General features: G+C 44.8%; 1 protein-coding gene across 4 annotated transcripts; it reads left to right on the plus strand.

Annotated features, from left to right (window-relative positions):
- On the plus strand, window positions 1-18,925 carry LOC135819618 (sushi, von Willebrand factor type A, EGF and pentraxin domain-containing protein 1-like). Of its 4 annotated transcripts, none has more exons than XM_065332854.1 (11): window positions 1-272; window positions 1,522-1,830; window positions 2,309-2,491; window positions 4,662-4,817; window positions 7,050-7,223; window positions 7,815-7,988; window positions 8,860-9,033; window positions 10,283-10,456; window positions 12,012-12,188; window positions 17,685-17,876; window positions 18,258-18,925. In XM_065332854.1, the coding sequence occupies exons 1-11, from the start codon at window positions 155-157 to the stop codon at window positions 18,500-18,502; spliced, it is 2,076 nt and encodes a 691-aa protein (XP_065188926.1). In that variant the 5' UTR covers window positions 1-154; the 3' UTR covers window positions 18,503-18,925. The 4 variants fall into 4 exon arrangements, with proteins under 4 accessions (XP_065188926.1, XP_065188927.1, XP_065188930.1 ...); XM_065332855.1 differs by having other exon boundaries at window positions 7,050-7,160; XM_065332858.1 differs by lacking the exon at window positions 10,283-10,456.
- Window positions 18,926-22,926: the final 4,001 nt, after the last annotated feature.

Raw genomic sequence — 22,926 nt, forward strand, 5'->3', positions numbered from 1 at the left:
TTGTGTATGCAAGTGTAATAGAAAGGTGAATTTCTGTTCTTCCTAACTAATGTGAGAAATTCGGGAGCAGACCGAGTTGATAGCTTTTCTTCCAACTCTACAAAGTTCTACGCGAGCCCAATTTGGCTACGATCACTTGTTGAAGTGAGCAGAGATGACCAGCACCAGTGGAATCATAGCATTGCTACTGCTACATTCATTGTCTGCGTACTGGAGTTATGTGAACGCTCAAGACGACAGTTGTGCGTTACAGGAAACGCGGGATTATGCAGGTAAGAATTGCGGGACTTTTCCACCTTTTTTTATTAACAAGTAGCTCTTGTAGCAGTTGAGCACTCTTGCGTGGGGTAGTGCCTTTGCTGTTTGCGTAATGCAGAGCTCACTGACTTGTCAGTTTGAGCACTCTGGCAAGGTACGTTCGGACCTGATTGGAAATTTTTATTTCCATTGCTATCAGGTTCGGCCTCATTTCCTCTGTGCTGCGCTGACGAGTCCACAAAGGACGAAACAGTTCTGTCCGCAGATTGAGTATTTCGCTCCTGCTCTTGTAGCAGTTGAGCACTCTTGCGTGGGGTAGTGCCTTTGCTGTTTGCGTAATGCAGAGCTCACTGACTTGTCAGTTTGAGCACTCTGGCAAGGTACGTTCGGACCTGATTGGAAATTTTTATTTCCATTGCTATCAGGTTCGGCCTCATTTCCTCTGTGCTGCGCTGACGAGTCCACAAAGGACGAAACAGTTCTGTCCGCAGATTGAGTATTTCGCTCCTGCTCTTGTAGCAGTTCAGCACTCTTGCGTGGGGTAGTGCCTTTGCTGTTTGCGTAATGCAGAGCTCACTGACTTGTCAGTTTGAGCACTCTGGCAAGGTACGTTCGGACCTGATTGGAAATTTTTATTTCCATTGCTATCAGGTTCGGCCTCATTTCCTCTGTGCTGCGCTGACGAGTCCACAAAGGACGAAACAGTTCTGTCCGCAGATTGAGTATTTCGCTCCTGCTCTTGTAGCAGTTCAGCACTCTTGCGTGGGGTAGTGCCTTTGCTGTTTGCGTAATGCAGAGCTCACTGACTTGTCAGTTTGAGCACTCTGGCAAGGTACGTTCGGACCTGATTGGAAATTTTTATTTCCATTGCTATCAGGTTCGGCCTCATTTCCTCTGTGCTGCGCTGACGAGTCCACAAAGGACGAAACAGTTCTGTCCGCAGATTGAGTATTTCGCTCCTGCTCTTGTAGCAGTTCAGCACTCTTGCGTGGGGTAGTGCCTTTGCTGTTTGCGTAATGCAGAGCTCACTGACTTGTCAGTTTGAGCACTCTGGCAAGGTACGTTCGGACCTGATTGGAAATTTTTATTTCCATTGCTATCAGGTTCGGCCTCATTTCCTCTGTGCTGCGCTGACGAGTCCACAAAGGACGAAACAGTTCTGTCCGCAGATTGAGTATTAACAAGTAACAAATTTCTTTCTAGAAAATCCCTACATAAAACGCCCCCTTCTTATTGCTTTCAAATCCTGTTCTTCTTACTCAGCTCACTTTCGTTGCAATACAAGCGACGGACTCTACCTCATCAGTTCTTCTCCGGCGTGGTCACAGGCACGTATAGAGTCAGCGCAGACCCAATGTTCGACCGTCAAGCCGTACCCGTATACACTCGCATCCATAGACGACCTGCAGAAACCCTGCTACAGCGAATATCTGGCGTACATTCGGCTCACCATTGGTACTCAGAGAACATTCTGGGTGTCGAATGGAAACAGTGGGACTACCTGCTACCCAGCAACAAGTCCATGTCCCGCGACTGCAACGGTGTTGTGCAAAAACAGTCTCCCTCTTGCAGGTAAAAATACCATTTTGAAAGTATTCGTAGCAGTCTCTTGAGATGAAATACTGACAGAGAAAATCTGCTATTAAACTACTCAATTTGCGTCACAGTAATTCTGCTACCAAAAGTTGTCGAGTCATTGTAGAACATGAGTATATTATCAGAATTTTGAAGGACGCTTCACGCAGCTTCACGCAGCTTCATTTGAGAATATTATGATGACAAAAATTGATGATTCTACGCCATATACACCAAGTGAAAGGCATCACGGTTCTTCAGGAGGACGTGAGTACGTACGTACCTGTACTGCATGAGCAAATACCATTGCTTCTCTTTCCTCTTCTGACAGCCAGTACAGGTATAAAGGCAATACAACGGACGTGTGTCTGCAAATTGATATCAATTTTTAGTGTTTTAGTGATAGAAACGATTAGTGTGCTTGGCAAAGCATTCCATGTTTTTTCGCCTATATTATTTTACCTTTTTCTGCCAGTGCACGGCCCAGAATGTGGAGGAGATTTATCGCTACCAAATGGAATTGTCACCTACCCGAGTGGCACACGGTTTCCCAGTGATGCGGTATACATGTGTAATCTGGGATATCACATGATGGATGGTAATAACGCGCACTGTACGGAGGGAGGACAGTGGTGTAACACAAATAAACAGTGCCAAGGTGGGTTTTAACTCATAACTCTGTTTCATGCTTGCACAGTAACAAAACTACCATTTAGTTTCCGCTCTAGGATCTTCGGCACGCCACGCATCATAATTCTGCACGACTATGCTAAAGCAGGTAGGCATAGTGGGATTGTATAAGACCATGATTGAGAAACAGATGGCACCAGGTTCAAGTCCTGCTTGGAAGCGGAAGGAAGTTTTCCAGCCGTGCTGCGACCCACAGTTAATTGGGAACTCGTGGCCTGGCACGAGGGTAACTTGGATGCAGTTAATGGGATTTCGGTCTTTGACCAATTTGTGGTGGGTCTGATCTACTTACCTATCACCTTTTAGGCTCTGCATCTTGGCCTTGATCTTAGAGGGTGGTGGCGTTCCTACGGATGCGAAAACTCGACTTCCAGCCGAGTTTCATGCGAACAGTGAAATTTAAAAAATGCTCTGTCGTGCACTGTTTTTTTGTATCCCCTTTTTTGCCCAATTATAGTTTGACAATTCTAACTACAGTTACTGTGAAGGATAACTGGATACCTCATAACTCGTTTCCATTGGTCATTTTCCTTCATCTTTTTTTACAATTTTACGACAGCTTGGTATCATGGAACCAAGTCACAAGGCAAGAAGGCTGGGATTAATTAAAATTCGATAATATTATTCGGCTGTGTCCAGAAAGACCAATCGTATTCATGGACAAAAGCAGCCCCTCCTTTGCCTTCTTTGCCTCTTATTTGTATTCTTTTATCTGTTTTACTGCTGTGGTTGGCTTTCACCCTTGTCTCAGTTTTATTGGCCGTCATCATGATGTGCCATGAGATAATGATATAAATACAAAATACAAAATACAGTCGGGCTGTGAAGACGAAATGTGTCCTGGGGAAGATTCTTGCTATATTTATGTAGGGGCTTCCATGATAAGCACCGATTTGCGTTTGGAAAATCCTTTAAATATATGGTAGAAAAGGAGGACCAAATGTTACGAGTTATGACTTTAATTGGCTCACCATCCGAGGAAAACTTTAAATATATACCCAACAACAACAACAACAACAACAACAACAACAACAACAACAACAACAACAACAACAACAACAACAACAACAACAACAACAACAACAACAACAACAACAACAACAACAACAACAACAACAACAACAACAACAACAACAACAACAACAACAACAACAACAACAACAACAACAACAACAACAACAACAACAACAACAACAACAACAACAACAACAACAACAACAACAACAACAACAACAACAACAACAACAACAACAACAACAACAACAACAACAACAACAACAACAACAACAACAACAACAACAACAACAACAACAACAACAACAACAACAACAACAACAACAACAACAACAACAACAACAACAACAACAACAACAACAACAACAACAACAACAACAACAACAACAACAACAACAACAACAACAACAACAACAACAACAACAACAACAACAACAACAACAACAACAACAACAACAACAACAACAACAACAACAACAACAACAACAACAACAACAACAACAACAACAACAACAACAACAACAACAACAACAACAACAACAACAACAACAACAACAACAACAACAACAACAGCAACAACAACGACGATGACGACGACGACGACAACAACAACAACAACAACAACAACAGCAGCAACACCAAAATTCGGACGCTAAGAGAAACGCTATTTATTTACATCTATGCTTAGCCTCTGCATCGATTCTCAGGTCACCATTTGAGTCTTGATGTTGTGTTCTGTTCTATCGCTAGCAGTGGCTTGCCAGGCGATAATTGCGGGTGCCACGAAAATGGAAATGCTACTCTTTTCCTCGTAGCGGATGCAACAAGTACATACATTGATTTCTTACATGTACAGTAGAACCTGTTACGGCGACCACTCGGATAAGGCGACCACCTGTACAAGAAGACCACTGAAACCAGGATCAAGGGATGCTATTTCAAGTCAAGTGACCCTGGATAAGGAGACCACCTGGTGATAGAGACCACATTTTGAGGGTCCCTTGAGTGGTCGTCTTAGACAGGTTTGCCTGTAACTGTAATAACAAATGAAAGTTTGTCTCCAACACATGTAAGTGATTGTCCGCTTCCTGTTTCCTGGGTTTTTTGTTGGAACCTGATGGTAGCCTTCACCTGCCCCGAACCTCCTATAAACAATGGTAGAACGAACGGAGCTGGACCACGCTATCAGGTGACGTGCAGTTCAGGATTTGAACTTGTGGGAAATGCTTCTGTCACCTGCACGAGCAACATGGCCACTACGAATCTCCCTACCTGTAGTCGTAAGTGATGAAAAACTTGAGGACTGCCTGATACCATCTATACAATGAGGAAAGTCCGTAGAGTGACGTACCAGCCCATTTACATGTACTCCAGTATAGGGAGAGTGAGATTGGCGAAATAATTCGGATGAAGTGTGTATTACAAATTCGCCTCGAATCTTAATCATCGATTAAGGGTGCTTACCTTTCGTGCCATGTCAATCAAGTACAGTACTGGTTATCCGCATGATCACGTGACCATACAAAGTAAATCACTGATCAGCGCTATGGTGGGTAGTTTGGAGCTGCGCTGGGTGATTATCTGGATAGTACTAGAGTATGCAATTGGTCGGTTGTGTTCCATAGCATATTTTACAAAAAGGTGCTCATTTGCCCCTGCAAGAAGCTCTCAATAAGGCTGTGTTTACATGAGGCGTTTCAACCCGGATTGAGTTCGACCCGGGTCAGATTTCAACCCGCCATGTGCACAAAGTGAATGGCGCGTTTACATGACGCATTGCGCTTGACCCGGGTTGAAATTTCGCCCCGGGTTGATTTCAAAGGGGAGGGTTGAAACCAACGCGGGTCAAGAAAATCGTACAAACGTACTTCTGTGCGAACAGCACTGCAGATGCAAATTTCGCGCGAACGGATTCACGTGACTATGCAGGACTGTAGAAGTGGACTTTTGGCGGCATATCAGTATTTGACCCGGGTCAACTGTCTTCATGTAAACCCTCACCTCTTTTGTTTGTCGTACAGACTTTCACCCCGGGCTGAACTCGACCCGGGTTGAAATTTCTCATGTAAACACAGCCTAAGAAAAAAGATCCGCAGAAGAAAATTGCATAGTGATAAGATGCATAGATGAACAGATGGATTTCTTTTCAAGTTTCGTACATACACTGTTGCGGGGTACATGCTTGTATTCGCAAACAGTTCATTGTCTTTCAATATTCATGTAAGAAATACGTATCAGAAGAATCGGAATGAGCTTAGACATTAGAGAGGTTGTGCCTAACGAAAATTCGTAACTTAGACGTAGTCTGGGCACGAGTAACGAAAAAGGAACGGAACTTTCGCGAGGAGGATCGCGAAACTTGAAGATCTAACGTTTTGAACTTTCGCTTCCTTCTCGCAAGCTTCTGTATACATGTACATGTAGCTGTGTTGATGCACGTGGTGTCAAGATTTTTGGCCTATTCAAGTCGTTCTGCGAGTTCTTCCTACTCGGCATCCTGTGGAGCTGATGGATCTCTTTCCCGCTTTCTCAGCGATCGTCACCTGGACAGCGCTCGGCTAGTTCTGTCAGATCTGGTGACAAATTATTCTGCTGAATCCCCGCAGCAGAATTCTGCCACTTCGGCGTCTTCGTCTTCCCCTGCGACGTCTCAGCGAAGGACATTTGATCTCGCGATGGACCTGGCCCTTCTCAGGCAGCTTCGTTCTCACGACCAACCGTTTCGACGAGGGTCTCCAGCCATGGAGATCGTTGCCTGTGAGCTGGAAAACTTGAGCCCAACTCAGCTCGGTGGTGTGCCTTCACGTGGGCCGGAGGACACACTTGATTCAAAAAAATGTTCACCAAGCGCGCAAACAGCGGAAAAGTACTTGAAAGGGTTATCATGGTCACACTACGTTTTTCGTTGAGCACAACAGATTTTCTTTACGAATTTTCGTCACTTCCAGATGGCTCAGATTCCGAAAGATCTTTACGAATTTTCGTTATGCACAACCTCTCTATTGTCCGCTTTCAACAAGGACAATCAATCACTTCCGATATGCGGAAGATAAAATCCGCATATGCGTATCATTAGCCATCCACTCTTTGCTATCTCCACCCTACAGCCTCCCATTATATTGGAACTTCCTTCAATTTAGACTATGTCTTTGGTAAATCCTCAAATATATAATACACGTAATAGTAATAATAATACTTAACAGCTTGCTGTCTACAGCATTGGGTATTTCGCTCCTCGGCTTTCGTCTTGTTGAGCACTCTCAGTAGGCTGCTGTAGTGCTGCTGCATCACGCAATGCCTACTACTTTTTTGTAGTTTGAGCACTCTGGTGCTAGAGCGACGAGCTATCGTAATGTCTGTGGTGCCTCCTTTGCACCATGGCTGGTAGCGCGGCCTATTTAGCTCGTAGCTGTATTGATGAGGCCTTTATGGCCGAAACAGCTTGCTGTGTACAGCATTGGGTAATAATAATAATAATTAAAACATGTATGCCATATTGTGTTTCCGTCTAGAATATGTGTGCGTAACCTCACCAGTGGTGACGAACGGCAACTTCAAAGTTTACAGCCGTCTCAGAGATGGGATGGCCCGTATGCAATGCAACGATGGATACTTCCCACATGGTGAGAGTACTATAACCTGCCAAGGCAGCGGCGCATGGTCTGAAACGACTGGACGTTGCCTGGGTGAGTGGTAAAACGAACAGTGCTTACTTTCAAGGCTCCGAGCCAGTGACTAGAAGCGGGATATAATTATTTATTTGAAGATGAGACACCTTACACTAGACTAAGACAGACTAATACTTTACGAAATCATCATGCGCAACGAATGCAGTTTACAGGGTTATGGGCTGTTACGCGCCCGACTGGTTGAGAGACTCAACCTCCTCTCGCCTGACCCTCTTGTGAGGTCTGCGTTCACCACTAAAGCAAACAGGCATAGTGGTTGCCTGCGGATGCGAATGCTAGTTTGTGTGTTTCTCAACATTCAAGCGATGCCGACGCGGATCCCGCGAATATTATAAATTATTATTATTCATGCGCAATCCTGATGCATTTAGATACTTGAGCCATCGACCTCACAGTTCGTGCAACCCCCCCCCCCCCGCACTTAGAACTTGATATTTGTTTCGGGGCATTCGTCTGATGTTGTCCTTCGATACTAGTGACTTCTCCTCAATTCCTGTCTACATTTCCAAAGATATGAAGTACGTACGTCTATGTGTAAGTCGAAACTCGTTGTCGATCTCAGATCATGCTATTTCTGTTGTTCGCCAGATTATCTCTGCGAGCCTCCACCAGCAGTCGAAAATGGTGAAGTGAGGGTTTACGGAAACGGCGAGTATGGAGCAGCGCACTTGATGTGTAATGGTGAATATTATGTGAGTGGAAGTAACATAACAACGTGTCTTGGTAGCCGATCGTGGTCTGGAACACTGGGAAAGTGCCTGCGTAAGTGAGAACTTTTTGTGTGCTTGACAATTATTGGACAAGGCAAAACCAACCTGGCCTTTTCGATAGCTTGAAAGGATTCACTTTTAACTTTTACCGCTTTTGAAGTCGACCACATAATTATATGTTGAGTTTGGTATCCCGGCCAGGTTTCCTTCCCTTTCCAGTTTTTATCCCATAACGTCCATACCAACTATAGCAACTATACAATGTATTATTACTATAGTCATGTAGTATGAAGTATAGGTCACAGTGAAGCTAGGCCCCATAGTCGTCCCTGTCATTGTCTAGGATGGAGCCTTTCTCGTAGTTTGTGGACTGGGGCTTATGAAGGTAGTGGAAAACACCTAATCAATCTGCGCACAGAACTGTTTCGTCCTTGGTGGGCTCTTCAGCGTAGCACAGAGAAATTGCATGTATATGTACGCCTTTCAGGTATCCTCAGGTTTATCTAGTTTTCAGCTGACCAGTGCGGTGGATCGTGCCCCACTCCGTGGCTCTTGCAATTTTTGTTTCCGTCTTACCACTGTCAAGCGCCACTCAAAATATAATTGAGAGCACTTTGTGAACTCGGTTATGTTAGGCATATTGACAATTCAGCACATATAGGCATTTAGTCGTACCCGGGTCCACCTTTTAGGGTAGATTTCCAAATGACAAGTAAAACATATTCTACTGCCTGACAACACCATATACAGTCCAACACTGTCGGGTGTCCTGCATAGTTCTCGTATCAGTGTTTAGTGGCCACTGAGAGGTATTACTTGGAAGTAGTAGTAATCCCATTGCTCAGATCAACCAGCATCTACATGGCGGAAATCAGTATCATCAACATACCGGTAATCCTATTGCCCTGTTTCACATTCTCCAGGACATCGATGTGAGTCTCCACCAATCGTGAGCAATGGGAATGTTAGCGTTGACAGTTTCTTCTGGCGTGGCACAGCACGAGTAGCGTGCAACAGTGGATACTATCTACAGGGCATCAACACTACGACCTGTCTTAGCAACAACTCCTGGTCACAAACACTGGGCAACTGCTTGCGTAAGTTATACTGCAGGAAATGTTTGGAAAACGACGGAGAATTTGGCTGGGAATTTAGCTATGAATATCGTATTATACTCTCAGCTTTTATTGGTGACAAGTTGATTATTTCACATATCATCTTTAAAGCATCTGACACATTGGTTGGAAAGGATTGGGAGAACTGCAAATTCAAAGGATCAGTCGGGGAAGTGAACTGCCTGAAAGAAGCAGAAAAACGTTTGGAGTGAAAAACTTGTCAGCGCCTTCTACATGTAGGTTCAACTTGAACCCCAAAACTCAGTGGTTAGAGCATTGCTCAGGACAAGAAAGGTCCTGGGTTGGAGTATTGGTGGGTCTGGCGTTTTTTTTCTCTTTTCAGGCAGTTCACTTCCCGGACTGATTCTTTGCATCACATTAGGTTCGGGTTTAGGCCGAGTAGGTCAGTACATTTTGCAGGAATTCTAGATGAACCGCGGATGTGGAGCCAGTAGTAATCTGTAAAGAGGAAGAGGACCTATACGTTACTAGTTATGACTAACAGTCAACCAACGTAACGAGATAATAATATCGAAAAGCCTCTTGTATGGGCAAAGCAAATGTGCTTACATATGAAGATATGACCCAAAATCTCAATACAAAAAAATGGATCAAAACGCCAGGAATCTGAAGAAGAAAAAAATACCCAATCCAATCCTGTGTTGCCATAACGGGAACAGAAACCCAACACAAATCTAAGAAAATGGCAAGTACAGACAGTTGGCGGCCATGGGGCAACAAAAAAAACACCAAACTTAAGCACTAACAATGTTGAAACATGGTAGCAGGAGACAAACTACAAGTAAGCAAGCAGCGCATACAAAGAAACAATCAGACAGATAATATTCAGTTGTTGTTGCACTATCTGACTGTGTTGTTATCTCCTTTCCTTGGTGGACCGTTAGCCATAACTCGTAACGTATAGGTCCTTTTTCTGTTTAGGAATTCTAGTTGCGGAGTTAATATGCGTTAGTTGGACGACACAGGAACACTTGTATTCCGAAGAATCTACCACAGGCCTTGGACAGTACGTCATTCATTTTATAGTGGTGAATTACCCCAATGCTCACTAATAAGGCCCTCGCTGCCATGCACTAACCTATAATCAGTGGTCACTTAGAGGTACTCGTAGTATGCTCATTGCTCAGATCAATCAGCATCTTCTTATAGGAAATTAGTATCAGCAACATAATTTATATTTTGTACTATTACCCTGTTTCCCATTCTCCAGGGCATCGATGCGAGTCTCCACCAATCGTGAGCAATGGAAACGTTAGCGTTGACAGTTTCTTCTGGCGCGGCACAGCACGAGTAACGTGCAACAGTGGATACTATCTACAGGGCATCAACACTACTACCTGTCTCAGCAACAATTCCTGGTCTCAAACACTGGGCAACTGCTTGAGTGAGTAATGCCGTACTCGTGCGATTTAAGCCCTCTCTTGAATAGTGCCCTCTCTGGAATAATGCCCCCTAATGAATAGTGCCCTCTCTTGAATAGTGCCCTGCCTTGAATAATCCCAGTTTCTAGGGGCCAGTGAAATATACAGCCCTCTCTTGAATAGTGCCCCCCCCCCTCCTCCGGGTTTGTAACCAAGCGCACTTGTACCTTTGGTGCTCTGTTGCGAATATTCTTGTCCATGACACTGCACTAGTGGTTTCTGGAGGAAAATCGCAGTACTTGTTGCCACTTCTGTTGAGTCTTGATAGTTAACAGTCAATTGTAGCCTCTGTTTTTCTTTGCCTTCTTTGTTTTGATGCTGGACGACATAAATGTACCAGCATTGAGAAAATAGTGCCCTCTCTTGAATAGTGCCCTCTCTTGAATAGTGCCCTCTCTTGAATAATGCCCCATCTGTGAAGAACATTGAAAGAATTGTGCCCCTGGGGCACTAATCGCGTGAGTACGGTAAATGTTTGGAAAACGATCGCACCTTTCGGAACCTCTGAGATTACTGGCTCGGACATCTCCTGGTCTAATGAGATTGTGACGACATTGGTTAAGCGCATAAGAAGTGTTTTTGGAAAATGTGGCTGGTAATTGAGCAGCGAACATTGTATTATACTGTCATACTTCACTTGTAACAAGATTTTTTAAACATCGCATTGGGTACGGGGTATGACCAAGACTAGTGGCTATGATGCTTTGGAGACTGGTCAGTAGGTTTTGCAGGACTTCCAGTAGCGGAGTATTCATAACTGCGCTGATCACATGTTTTGAAGTTCAATTATGTGGCACCTTCCGATCTTGTAGTTCTTCCGCTTTTGATCCTGACCAAGACAGGCTGATACCTTTCTCCTTCATGTATTTGTGAAGTGTGGTTGGCTTGGTTTATATCGCGTCCAGTGTGTGTTTGTGGTAATGGCGTAGTTATGTTGGCGTCAAGCGGCCGTGTGGATCGAGCTTAGCGGGGTGACACACGAACCACTGTATTCCGAAGATCTCACTCGACGGACAGCCCGCAAGAGTACTCTATTTTTTATTTTTGTTTTACAATGATCACAGCTCACAGGCAAAGACAAAAAAATGCACAGTGGGATCATAGTGATGGTGAGGCTTTTTACCCTCAGCCGACCTGACGTATCGGCGTCATGGGGACATAATCTATTCACCAGCTTGCTGAGCGGTGTAGACAAATAAGAAAGGACATTGCAGAAGGCAAGTCGTTGTTTCTCTATAAAAGAAATCAAGCATCTTGTCTTGTGCATCTGTATAATACTAGCAACTTCTGTTCATCATGTTACAATAGTACGGGAACGCCCTTATAGCAACTTCCAGCGCACGCAGCCCCACTAAGTCATTCCCTACAATAAACACCTCAGTCTTTTCAAATAATTTCAAATGTTCCCCCAAAAGAGCATCATCACGAGGGATATGGTGACTCCCATCCACATAACAAACAAACTATATTTTAAATGTACGAATATTGTGACGCTATTGTTCCTATTTTCCGCCACAGCCATAACCTGCCCTGGCGAGTTCATATCCAACATTACTAATGCTGTCGTGGCTGATGATTTAATTCTACCCTACGTGGTGGGCAACAGCACATATGTGCAGTGCCAGAGTGGATATCTGGGTGGTGGCATCACCTCATGCACAGACAATGGGACTTGGACAGAGGTGGAATGCTATCGTACGTACATCGAGCTGTTGTTTTTGTTGTTGTTGTGTATTTTACTTCGCAGATTCTATCGGGCTGGTTGCCCAATAACAAGAAATCTGTGCTGTGCTTATTGCACTTGGACCAAAATGTATGGTCGGCATTTGACCATTTTTTGACTGTACGCGAACTGTTCTATTATTATTATTATTATTATTATTAAGAAAGGTTTGCTCCCCACACCGGAGCTCGCGCTATTCCGCCGACTTTACTTGACACTTGACTGACTCACGACTGCCATCCAGAGCACACGAGAAGTCCATTGAACCTTCGACTCGGCAAACCTGCAAGAAAGCACCACTCCCTGCTCAATACACAGTGTTTCGGGGAATTCACCCCTCATCAGTTGAGCTTGAGTAGGCTGAGGAAGATTGTGCCTGAAGAGCACCACTTATATAGTGCTCTCCAGGCACAATCATCACCAGGGATACAAACTTACAGAGACGCTCCGTTTCCAGCGCGACAAACACCTCGTGAACACCAGATAGCAGCGTGTGGGGAGCAAACCGTTCTTACAAAAATCATCGCCGAAGTCGCAACCACTACTTCGTACTGTTGTGCCCAGCGCGGGCTTGCGACTAGTTGGTTTGGAGGTGACAGCGTTGCGAATGACCGAGGGTCCTCGACGTCTGTCTCACCGTCCAGGAGCGACACTGACTCACGCTGCTATCTGGTGTTCACGAGGTGTTTGTCGCGCTGGAAGCGGAGCGTCTCTGTAAGTTTGTATCCCTGGTGATGATTGTGCCTGGAGAGCACTATAATTATAAGTGGTGCTCTTCAGGCACAATCTTCCTCAGCCTACTCAAGCTCAACTGATGAGGGGTGAATTCCCCGAAACACTGTGTATTGAGCAGGGAGTGGTGCTTTCTTGCAGGTTTGCCGAGTCGAAGGTTCGATGGACTTCTCGTGTGCTCTGGATGGCAGTCGTGAGTCAGTCAAGTGTCAAGTAAAGTCGGCGGAATAGCGCGAGCTCCGGTGTGGGGAGCAAACCTTTCTTACAAAATCATCGCCGAAGTCGCAACCACTACTTCGTATTATTATTATTATTATTAAAATGCAATAATACTCATAAAAAGGACACACTTCAGGCTCATTACAAACATCTTGAAAGTTTTTGTCTTCACAAGTATACTTTCAAGCCTTCTCATCAGGTGAAATACAGGCAAGGGAAAAGGAACAGGAACAGTGGATTAAATACAGTAAGAAGGTGGTAAAACAGCGCAAAAAGAAAGAAAGAAAGAAAGAAGATAGCTAAAGTAAACAGCGAAAATTGCAATAATGACACAAAGGTGCAAATGCGAGAAAACTCAATATCAAACTCCTCCTCCTTGACTTTCTTCATTTTTGCTGTTGTTATGAGTGCACAATTTATCTTATTTGTTGCCATTTTACGACTATTGTCTCCTCGTCGATTGTTTAAATTATTATTATTATTATTAAGTAGTGGTTGCGACTTCGGCGATGATTTGTAAGAAATGGTTTGCTCCCTACACCGGAGCTCGCGCTATTCCGCCGACTTGACTTGACACTTGACTGACTCACGACTGCCATCCAGAGCACACGGGAAGTCCATCGAACCTTCGACTCGGCAAACCTGCAAGAAAGCACCACTCCCTGCTCAATACACAGTGTTTCGGGGAATTCACCCCTCATCAGTTGAGCTTTAGTAGGCTGAGGAAGATTGTGCCTGAAGAGCACCACTTATATAGTGCTCTCCAGGCACAAACATCACCAGGGATACAAACTTACAGAGACGCTCCGTTTCCAGCGCGACAAACACCTCGTGAACACCAGATAGCAGCGTGAGTCAGTGTCGCTCCTGGACGGTGAGACAGACGTCGAGGACCCTCGGTCATTCGCAACGCTGTCACCTCCAAACCAACTAGTCGCAAGCCCGCGCTGGGCACAACAGTACGAAGTAGTGGTTGCGACTTCGGCGATGATTTGTAAGAAATGGTTTGCTCCCTACACCGGAGCTCGCGCTATTCCGCCGACTTTACTTGACACTTGACTGACTCACGACTGCCATCCAGAGCACACGGGAAGTCCATCGAACCTTCGACTCGGCAAACCTGCAAGAAAGCACCACTCCCTGCTCAATACACAGTGTTTCGGGGAATTCACCCCTCATCAGTTGAGCTTGAGTAGGCTGAGGAAGATTGTGCCTGAAGAGCACCACTTATATAGTGCTCTCCAGGCACAAACATCACCAGGGATACAAACTTACAGAGACGCTCCGTTTCCAGCGCGACAAACACCTCGTGAACACCAGATAGCAGCGTGAGTCAGTGTCGCTCCTGGACGGTGAGACAGACGTCGAGGACCCTCGGTCATTCGCAACGCTGTCACCTCCAAACCAACTAGTCGCAAGCCCGCGCTGGGCACAACAGTACGAAGTAGTGGTTGCGACTTCGGCGATGATTTGTAAGAAATGGTTTGCTCCCTACACCGGAGCTCACCGTCCAGGAGCGACACTGACACACGCTGCTATCTATCTGGTGTTCACGAGGTGTTTGTCGCGCTGGAAACGGAGCGTCTCTGTAAGTTTGTATCCCTGGTGATGTTTGTGCCTGGAGAGCACTATATAAGTGGTGCTCTTCAGGCACAATCTTCCTCAGCCTACTCAAGCTCAACTGATGAGCGGTGAATTCCCCGAAACACTGTGTATTGAGCAGGGAGTGGTGCTTTCTTGCAGGTTTGCCGAGTCGAAGGTTCGATGGACTTCCCGTGTGCTCTGGATGGCAGTCGTGAGTCAGTCAAGTGTGAAGTAAAGTCGGCGGAATAGCGCGAGCTCCGGTGTAGGGAGCAAACCATTTATTATTATTATTATTATTATTATAATATTGAAGTCTGAAGAAAATGTTGAACGGCCTCTGCTGGGATGACGACTACACCATAGCTCAGTGGTTAGAGCATCGCTGGCTACAAGCGAGGGTCCCTGGTTCGAGTCCTGGTGGTGACAGTCAATTTTTTCTTCAGACTTTTCCCGTTTGTCTCTTTCCCTCAAACCAGTCAATATTATTATTATTATTATTTCAAACCAGTTAATATTATTATTATTATTATTATTATTATTTAAAGAGTCGGCGTGGAGAAAGCAATTTTATTAGTGCAATTAGGAGTATAATCGATGCAGACATGGCCAAACAACAACGAGTTCATGGAATTTTTAAGTATCGGAACTGAGGGTACTGTGTACAAAATAGAACATTTTATAACAGCATAATTAATTAAAAGTGTGAACAACAAAGGAAGTGCTACAGCATTACATAATAGGTGTCAAACATAGTGCTAACGTATATAACTGAGTGCAGCCACAAAGCAAGAGGTGATACAGTGCAACATGACACAACATTTACATCTGATAACCAGCTACGAGAACAACTTTAGCGCGACTACATGCTTCTATCACCTCTTGCTTTGTGGCTGCACTCAGTTATATACGTTAGCACTATGTTTGACACCTATTATGTAATGCTGTAGCACTTCCTTTGTTGTTCACACTTTTAATTAATTATGCTGTTATAAAATGTTCTATTTTGTACACAGTACCCTCAGTTCCGATACTATTCACTGATGAGCGGAACACGAAAATCGATTTTGAATAACATAAAAATCCTTAAAAATTCCATGAACTCGTTGTTGTTTGGCCATGTCTGCAATTATTATTATTATTATTATTATTATTTTTATTATCATTTGACTGTTTTTAACCTTCTCTCATTAGTCCTGTGATCTTGGTTTGAGAAAGGTCATATGGCCCAACAAGGCAAGGGACCATTTTGGCGTGGACCAAAAGACATGTACGGAATTCTTGTGATTTGCTCCAGATCGATCATTTCCTGCATCAGGAGACAGGCCAGCACGTATGCCTACAGCCGCATATGCGCGGATACACGCTCGCACGCACACATGAACCCTAGAGTATTTTCGCTCCTGCTCTTGTAGTAGTTGAGCACTCTCATGTGGTGTAGTGCCTTTGCTGTTTGCATTACGCAGAGCTCACTGACTTGTCAGTTTGAGCACTCTGGCAAGGTACGTTCGGGCCTAATTGGAAAATTTTATTTCAAAGGACGAAACAGTTCTGTCCGCAGATTGAGTATTTCGCTCCTGCTCTTGTAGCAGTTGAGCACTCTTGCGTGGGGTAGTGCCTTTGCTGTTTGCGTTATGCTGACCTCACTGACTTGTCAGTTTGAGCACTCTGGCAAGGCACGTTCGGGCCTGATTGGAAATTTTTATTTCCATTGCTATCAGGTTCGGCCTCATTTCCTCTGTGCTGCGCTGATGAGTTCACAAAGAACGAAACAGCATGCTGTCCGCAGATTGAGCATGAACCCTCACATGTACACGCACACATACACACTCACACGTTCACGCACACTCAAGAACACCTACATGTACACACACATGCACACATACACGAACAAAATAACAAGGTCGTTCCCGCATTGCCGGTTGACCTATTTCCTTTTGCTCGGAGAGAGAGAGAGAGAGAGAGAGTGAGTGAGAGAGAGAGGGTGAGAGAGAGAGAAAGAGAGAGAGAGAGAGAGAAAGAGAGAGAGAGAGAGAGAGAGAGAGAGAGAGAGAGATAGAGAGAGACAGAGAGAGAGAGAGAGAGAGAGAGAGAGAGAGAGAGAGAGAGAGAGAGAGAGAGAGAGAGAGAGAGAGAGAGAGAGAGAGAGAGACAGAGAGAGACAGAGAGAGAGAGAGAGAGAGAGAGAGAGAGAGAGTAAGTTACATTTATAAAGACAGGTAAGTCTAACAAATGAGGACTGAGACCTCTACAACAGGGTTTTTACGCCTGAAAGCAGGTGCATGATTTAACAAGCAGGTTGTCAGTCTAGATTTTATGCGCAGATGGAGAAAAAGCGCAGAATTTTTGTAATGAGATGAAAAGCAGAAATAATAAGAAAAGATGAAATGAAAGCCTGCTCACAACCCCGGCCAGCCTTGCGAACTGGGTATGGTGGATTAAGAACCCGGTTCAACGCTCGAGCAAGCGCTCTCCACTCAAGGTGTTCACAGCAACTGATAGGAAATCATATGGGGAAATTATAGAAAAGAAATAATAAGATAAAGAGAATAAATTTCAACGCACCTCAATAAACGAAGCCCCACATACAGTACCTCAGAAAAGTGGATGAGAGAGAGAGAGAGAGAGAGAGAGAGAGAGAGAGAGAGAGAGAGAGAGAGAGAGAGAGAGAGAGAGAGAGAGAGATAGAGAGAGAGAGAGAGACAGGGAGAGAGAGAGAGAGAGAGAGAGAGAGAGAGAGAGAGAGAGAGAGAGAGAGAGAGAGAGAGAGAGAGAGAGAGAGATAGAGAGAAAGAGAGAGACAGGAAGGAAGAGAAGGAGGAAGGAAGAGAGAGGGAGAGAGGGAGGAAGAGAGAAGAAGAAACCGTCACGAAAGAGAAAGAAAGAGAGAGAGAAAGAGAGAAAGTTCACACGTTATTTTTGTCGTTTGGCTGCAGGCATTCCGTGTGACATCTTCCAAGATATTGAGAACGGCACAATGTTATTGGACAACAACACTGAACCTAGCCGCGCTGTCCTGGAGTGTGACGAGGGATATCAGCTCAACGGCTCTGAGGTGTTACATTGTTTGCCTACGGGCAATTGGTCGGCGCCGATTCCCTCTTGCGAACTAGGAGAGGATTCATCAGGTTAGTAGCACGTGATATAGAGAACATGATACTCTGATTGGCAACGTACCCGCCTCAGCAACACAAATAATTATTATGTGGGTTATATTAATTTTGCCTTACCGCTTCGACTTGAATTGTCCCCGCATGAAAAACATGCATTTCCAAGTCGATTTTACTCACGTCACATTGCATTCCAATTGTGAATTCGATGATTCAATTATGCACATAGACGATTTTGTTCAGTGTGGCATAAGAAGTGTACGAGAGTCCGGTCTCGAAAACCAAAAGTTTTGCCTACACGTAAAACGCAGAAGAGCGATGTTCCTGCTGAAGATTGCGTCGTTGATAATTATTCTAATCTGAGAATATTTTGTTGTGCTTTTTTGAACACGGATTCAGCAACGTCCGGTACATCGAATTCAACAACGACGATCGTTATTATCATTACTGCTACCATTGTAGTGGTCTGTGTACTGCTGGCTATAGCTCTCTTTCTCAAGCGCCAGGCACACATCCGCAGGGCAGCGAGTATTGAAGACGAAGCGTACTATACCAATCACGCAAGCAAAATGTCCGGCCCTGCACTGAACGACACGACCGAACGTGACACGGCAACATCCCCTCCTCTCTATGGAAACGTTTAGTGATCATCTTCCTCTCATTCGATTCGCTATCCGCAAGTGCACGCATACAAATTTTAATTGTCCGATGAACACTGATATTCATCCTTCGCCTCTTTTATCATCCTTTATTGTGTTGCGTATTTGATGGATTCTCCACAGGCCTAAGCCTAAAGCAAGAGAGTCTGCGTCAACAGCTTGTGTAGAAGAATATTATTTCCTATTCCATAGGCACGCCTTTATCAATAGGCTTCCACAACGTTTCAGTTCAGTACGTGCTTCATTCATTCAGTCTTTGCCTCGCATGCCACAAATTAAGAACGAATACGATCCCAAACAATTCTTTGTACATTCTTTGCCCAAACTTGTATTGCTGACATGTTGATCACAAATATATCCAAGCAGGTAAAGTTTGCAGTTTGAAAAAGACAGCTTCGAGCACCTATACCTTTGGAAGGCATTTGCAACTTGTACGTGCAGCCCTGGAATCTTATCAGGGATCTGATTTCAGTACTGATCGTATTCAGCGTCTACGAACAGTTGTCAGAACAGTGGTAACACTTCAGCTTGTGTGCTAGTTTGGTAGTGTGGTAGTGTGCTAGTGTGCTAGTGTGGTAGTGTGGTGGTGTGGTAGTGTATCCTTTTTCCCGGGAAAACCTCTATTAGGTATGTACCCACAGTTTATCGTGGCATCTTCAGATATTGTACACCAGGAATGTGGTGGATATCACGCAACTGCATTATAAAGAAAAAGGGGGGGTGTTGTCAACTGACAACCGCTCTATTCAGTTTCGAGCCAGTCACCCACTTACTGGCCCGAAATGTCATGATTTTTCGACATCACAGGTAAAGAATTGCTCATCCAGCGCCTGTGCTGAGTGTGAATAGCAACTGAATAGAGCGGTTGTCAGTTGACAGACCCCCTTTTCTTTCAGATATTATATCTGAGAAAAAGGACAAACTTCAGGCTCTTCGTAAAAAACTTCTTGAAAGTTTTCAGTTCCACTGGTATACTTTCATGCTTTTGGTCCGGTGAAATGCAAACAGAATCAAATGAACAAGGACAATGGATTAAGAACAGGAGAGAGGTGATAGAAATAGAGCAAGGAAGAAGAGCTAAAAATAACAACGGAAATGAGTTTTGCATACACACAATCATAACGTGATGGGGAAAACGTGCAAGAACGCGAAGTACCGGTAGTTCTGATATAGTCGTTTGTTCGTCGCCTCTCCAGGTTTTGATCCACTTATTGGTGTGACTGAGGCGAATGCGGATTGTCACACACTTTCTTTGGTTTGTCTCCCAAGACGAAGCCTCATGAACTCTGCTGCTTGTTGGTAGCTGACAAGACCGTGGCGAAAAGCGATACTGATAGCGATCAAGTGAAGACGACGAAATAGTAGATATTGTAATTATTTGAAAATAATTTGAGGTGCTCTGTTCGTCTGTCACCTACCGGGGTGGAGGCGATTTATTCCCTACAAATCAAAGACTACAATGAAGAATTGTCAGACACTGACGTCCGTCCCAAGGCTTAGTCAAATGTTGTAAGAGTATCCGAAATATGATGGATTGTTTGTGATCGTGTGGAACAAATTTGACAAGACCAGTAGGGCGTGAATGGGTACATCTACACGTACATGTAGAACCAATGACATTGAGTTAGTAGCAGGCTAACTGCTGCAAAGATTTGTCTTTCAGGTCTGTGAAAGAAGGAATTTTCCAAATACTGTACTAGAAACCAAAGTTTGCATTGAACGGCGATGCTCATTACTATGCGTCTTTGTCATTTCGTTCAATGTTTCTATGACAACTCGTGTGCTGGACGAGCATTTGTTGTCATTGACTCAATTTCTTTTACTCTCCATAGGCTATTGGATTATTGTCCTTACTCGGTCTATTTATAATCAGTATCTATATGAGAGTGTGGTGTGTCTCTATGGTCACCGGTGTTCGGCACACCCGGTTCGTGTAGTGTGTTGCAAACTAAGATGCTCTTGTTCGTTGCTGATAGAAAGATTGCCACTTCCCTATTTTTGTTTCACCAATATGCTTTTCTTTTGACAACTATAGCCACTTCCCCTTTTTAGACCTTATCTGGAAGGCCCATTCTTACATATTCAAGCAGCAGCCAAGGGAGCTAGCTCTCTTGGTTATGCTGGTAGAAGGACTGGGTCCGACCCACCGTCCGAGGGGATCCACAGGATTTCCTGTGGATATGAGATCCCCTCGTTTGAGGGGATTATGAGCCATAATCCCCTCAAACTAGGGGAAATATCCGTAGATCACCTGAAAAGGGTGGTCTATGTGGTGGTCCTCCTAGCTAGCTTGAGTTCCGTGGACACTTCCGAAGATGATATACATGGGTAGGTGATTGTGAGGGGCAATTCCTGCGGGTGAGTGCTGCTGTGTTAGACCATCTCGTTCCCTGACTGGTTGATGTCCCCTTAGTCGTCGCATGACACGTGCGTGTTCTGGGATGAGGTTCATCGGTGTGTGTTGTCGGCCAATTGTCCTTGTTCATTTGATTTTGCCTGTTTTTCACCTAGCGATAAGGCTTGAAAATATACTTGAAGTACTAGTGAAAAAAAAACTTTCAAGCTGTTCTTTTAAAGAGCCTGAGGTGTGTTCTTTTTTTTACTATTGTCGCAATCTTGTCTTCAGATATTCGGCACAAGTACATGTACTTGTACATGTCTCAAAATGTCGAAGGACGCTTCACGCAGCTTCATTACACTTGAATAGTTTGCAGGCAACCTGCCTACACTCAAGAGAGCACTGCATTTCACACAAATCCATTAGAGGTATCGTTTCAACGTTTCGGTCTTCATGACCTGCATCAGGAATGAAGTGGACATGGAAAAAACAGCAGTATAAAAGAAGGAGGTGTACATGTCTATCCCCGTAAATCACGTTCCTTGACGAGGCAAAGAAATATTGTAGTTTGACTGTTCTTCGCCGTCCACATGTTTCACGGCATACCGATTCCGAACACAAACCTTTTCTGCGAAACGATGACATAATAATTATGACAAAGAAAAATCCGAGAAATTCCGAATACTCCCGTACCATCAGGAACCGCCGAGCGCCAGTCATCACATCCGCATGATTGTGCACTCCAGCCTACTGTACAGGCAGTGCCGTCTACTAGTACATGACTTGACGAAATGCGTGTGAGCATCGATGCCAGTGTCCAAACATCCGCACGCCACAATGGCGTTGCAAACCAGCTGGCACCGTCTGCCTGAACGAATGAAGTACGGCAACGGTCACCCAATCCTCATATAAAATACGTGTGCCCTACGCCAAGCAACACGCATTGCAACCCAATGATCATTCTATTTATTTTGAGGTACACTCCTATCGCTCTGTTCCGTGCTTTCCGGGACCAGGCTGTACGTGATTTGGAAATTTCGGTGACTCTGAATAACATACGCTTGGATGGGTCTGGAGATCTGACGTACTACGTCACTATTTCCACGAAATGGCAGGAATGTATAATTTGCCTCGGGTGGAGAGCCACGGAGTAATTTATAAGAAGAAAGAGGGCCAAAGAGCTACAAGTTACGCTATAGCATCCACTAACACCATCAACTACTTTACAATTAGCCCATGCGCTAACATTGCACGCCAATGACAGACGGTAATGGCGTTCTACACCTTCAACTTGTTCAATGTTGAGGCATCGTCTTTCAGCGGGAAGTGCGTTCCAGAAGAACACACCGTTGAAGCTCACTGTGTGTGTGTGTGTGTGTGTGTGTGTGTGTGTGTGTGTGTGTGTGTGTGTGTGTGTGTGTGTGTGTGTGTACCGATCGCTGAGCGGCGACGGGGACACTTTAGGAGGTTGGATTGGCTACCTCGCGTCTGATTGGCCAAAGGCAAGAATAGATCAGTCAACAGCGGAGAACAATGTGCATTAACACAGCGCAGGACAAAAGAAAACAGTGTCGTATTATGTGCACATACCCGTAAGCGGTTCGAGTACAGGCTGAGACAACAAAGGAGTGGTAGGACTAAGGTGTGTGGAACGAAACATTAACTACAGCACGTACAGCACGTACAGCACGTGCAACACGCTTGAGACACTTTCAAGACGGTGACGGTGCCAGCAAGTGAAATGCCTTGCGCAAGGCTCCAAGTCTCTGCGTTGTTCGCACTACAACAGTTCGGATATGCTGGCTGAATTTTAGCTGATGGTCAAACGTGACGCTGAGTACTTTGATGGAGGGCTGCTCCTCGACGGGAGTTCTATTGAAGACAATTGGCCAGTCCCGAAGATAGTGGGAAATTGTAAGGGCCTGAGATTTGGCTGGCTCGAACTGCACCGAGCCCCAACTGGATACTAGGTCAACAGCAGCCTGGAGTACTCTAGCGTTTTCAGGAACAGCAGCGGGAGTTGCAATTTCGGCGTATAGGGTTGTGTCGTTGGCGAATGAGGCAAGGTTGG

The sequence above is a fragment of the Sycon ciliatum genome, chromosome 6 (assembly GCF_964019385.1).
Source record: "Sycon ciliatum chromosome 6, ocSycCili1.1, whole genome shotgun sequence".
Lineage (NCBI taxonomy): Eukaryota > Metazoa > Porifera > Calcarea > Leucosolenida > Sycettidae > Sycon > Sycon ciliatum.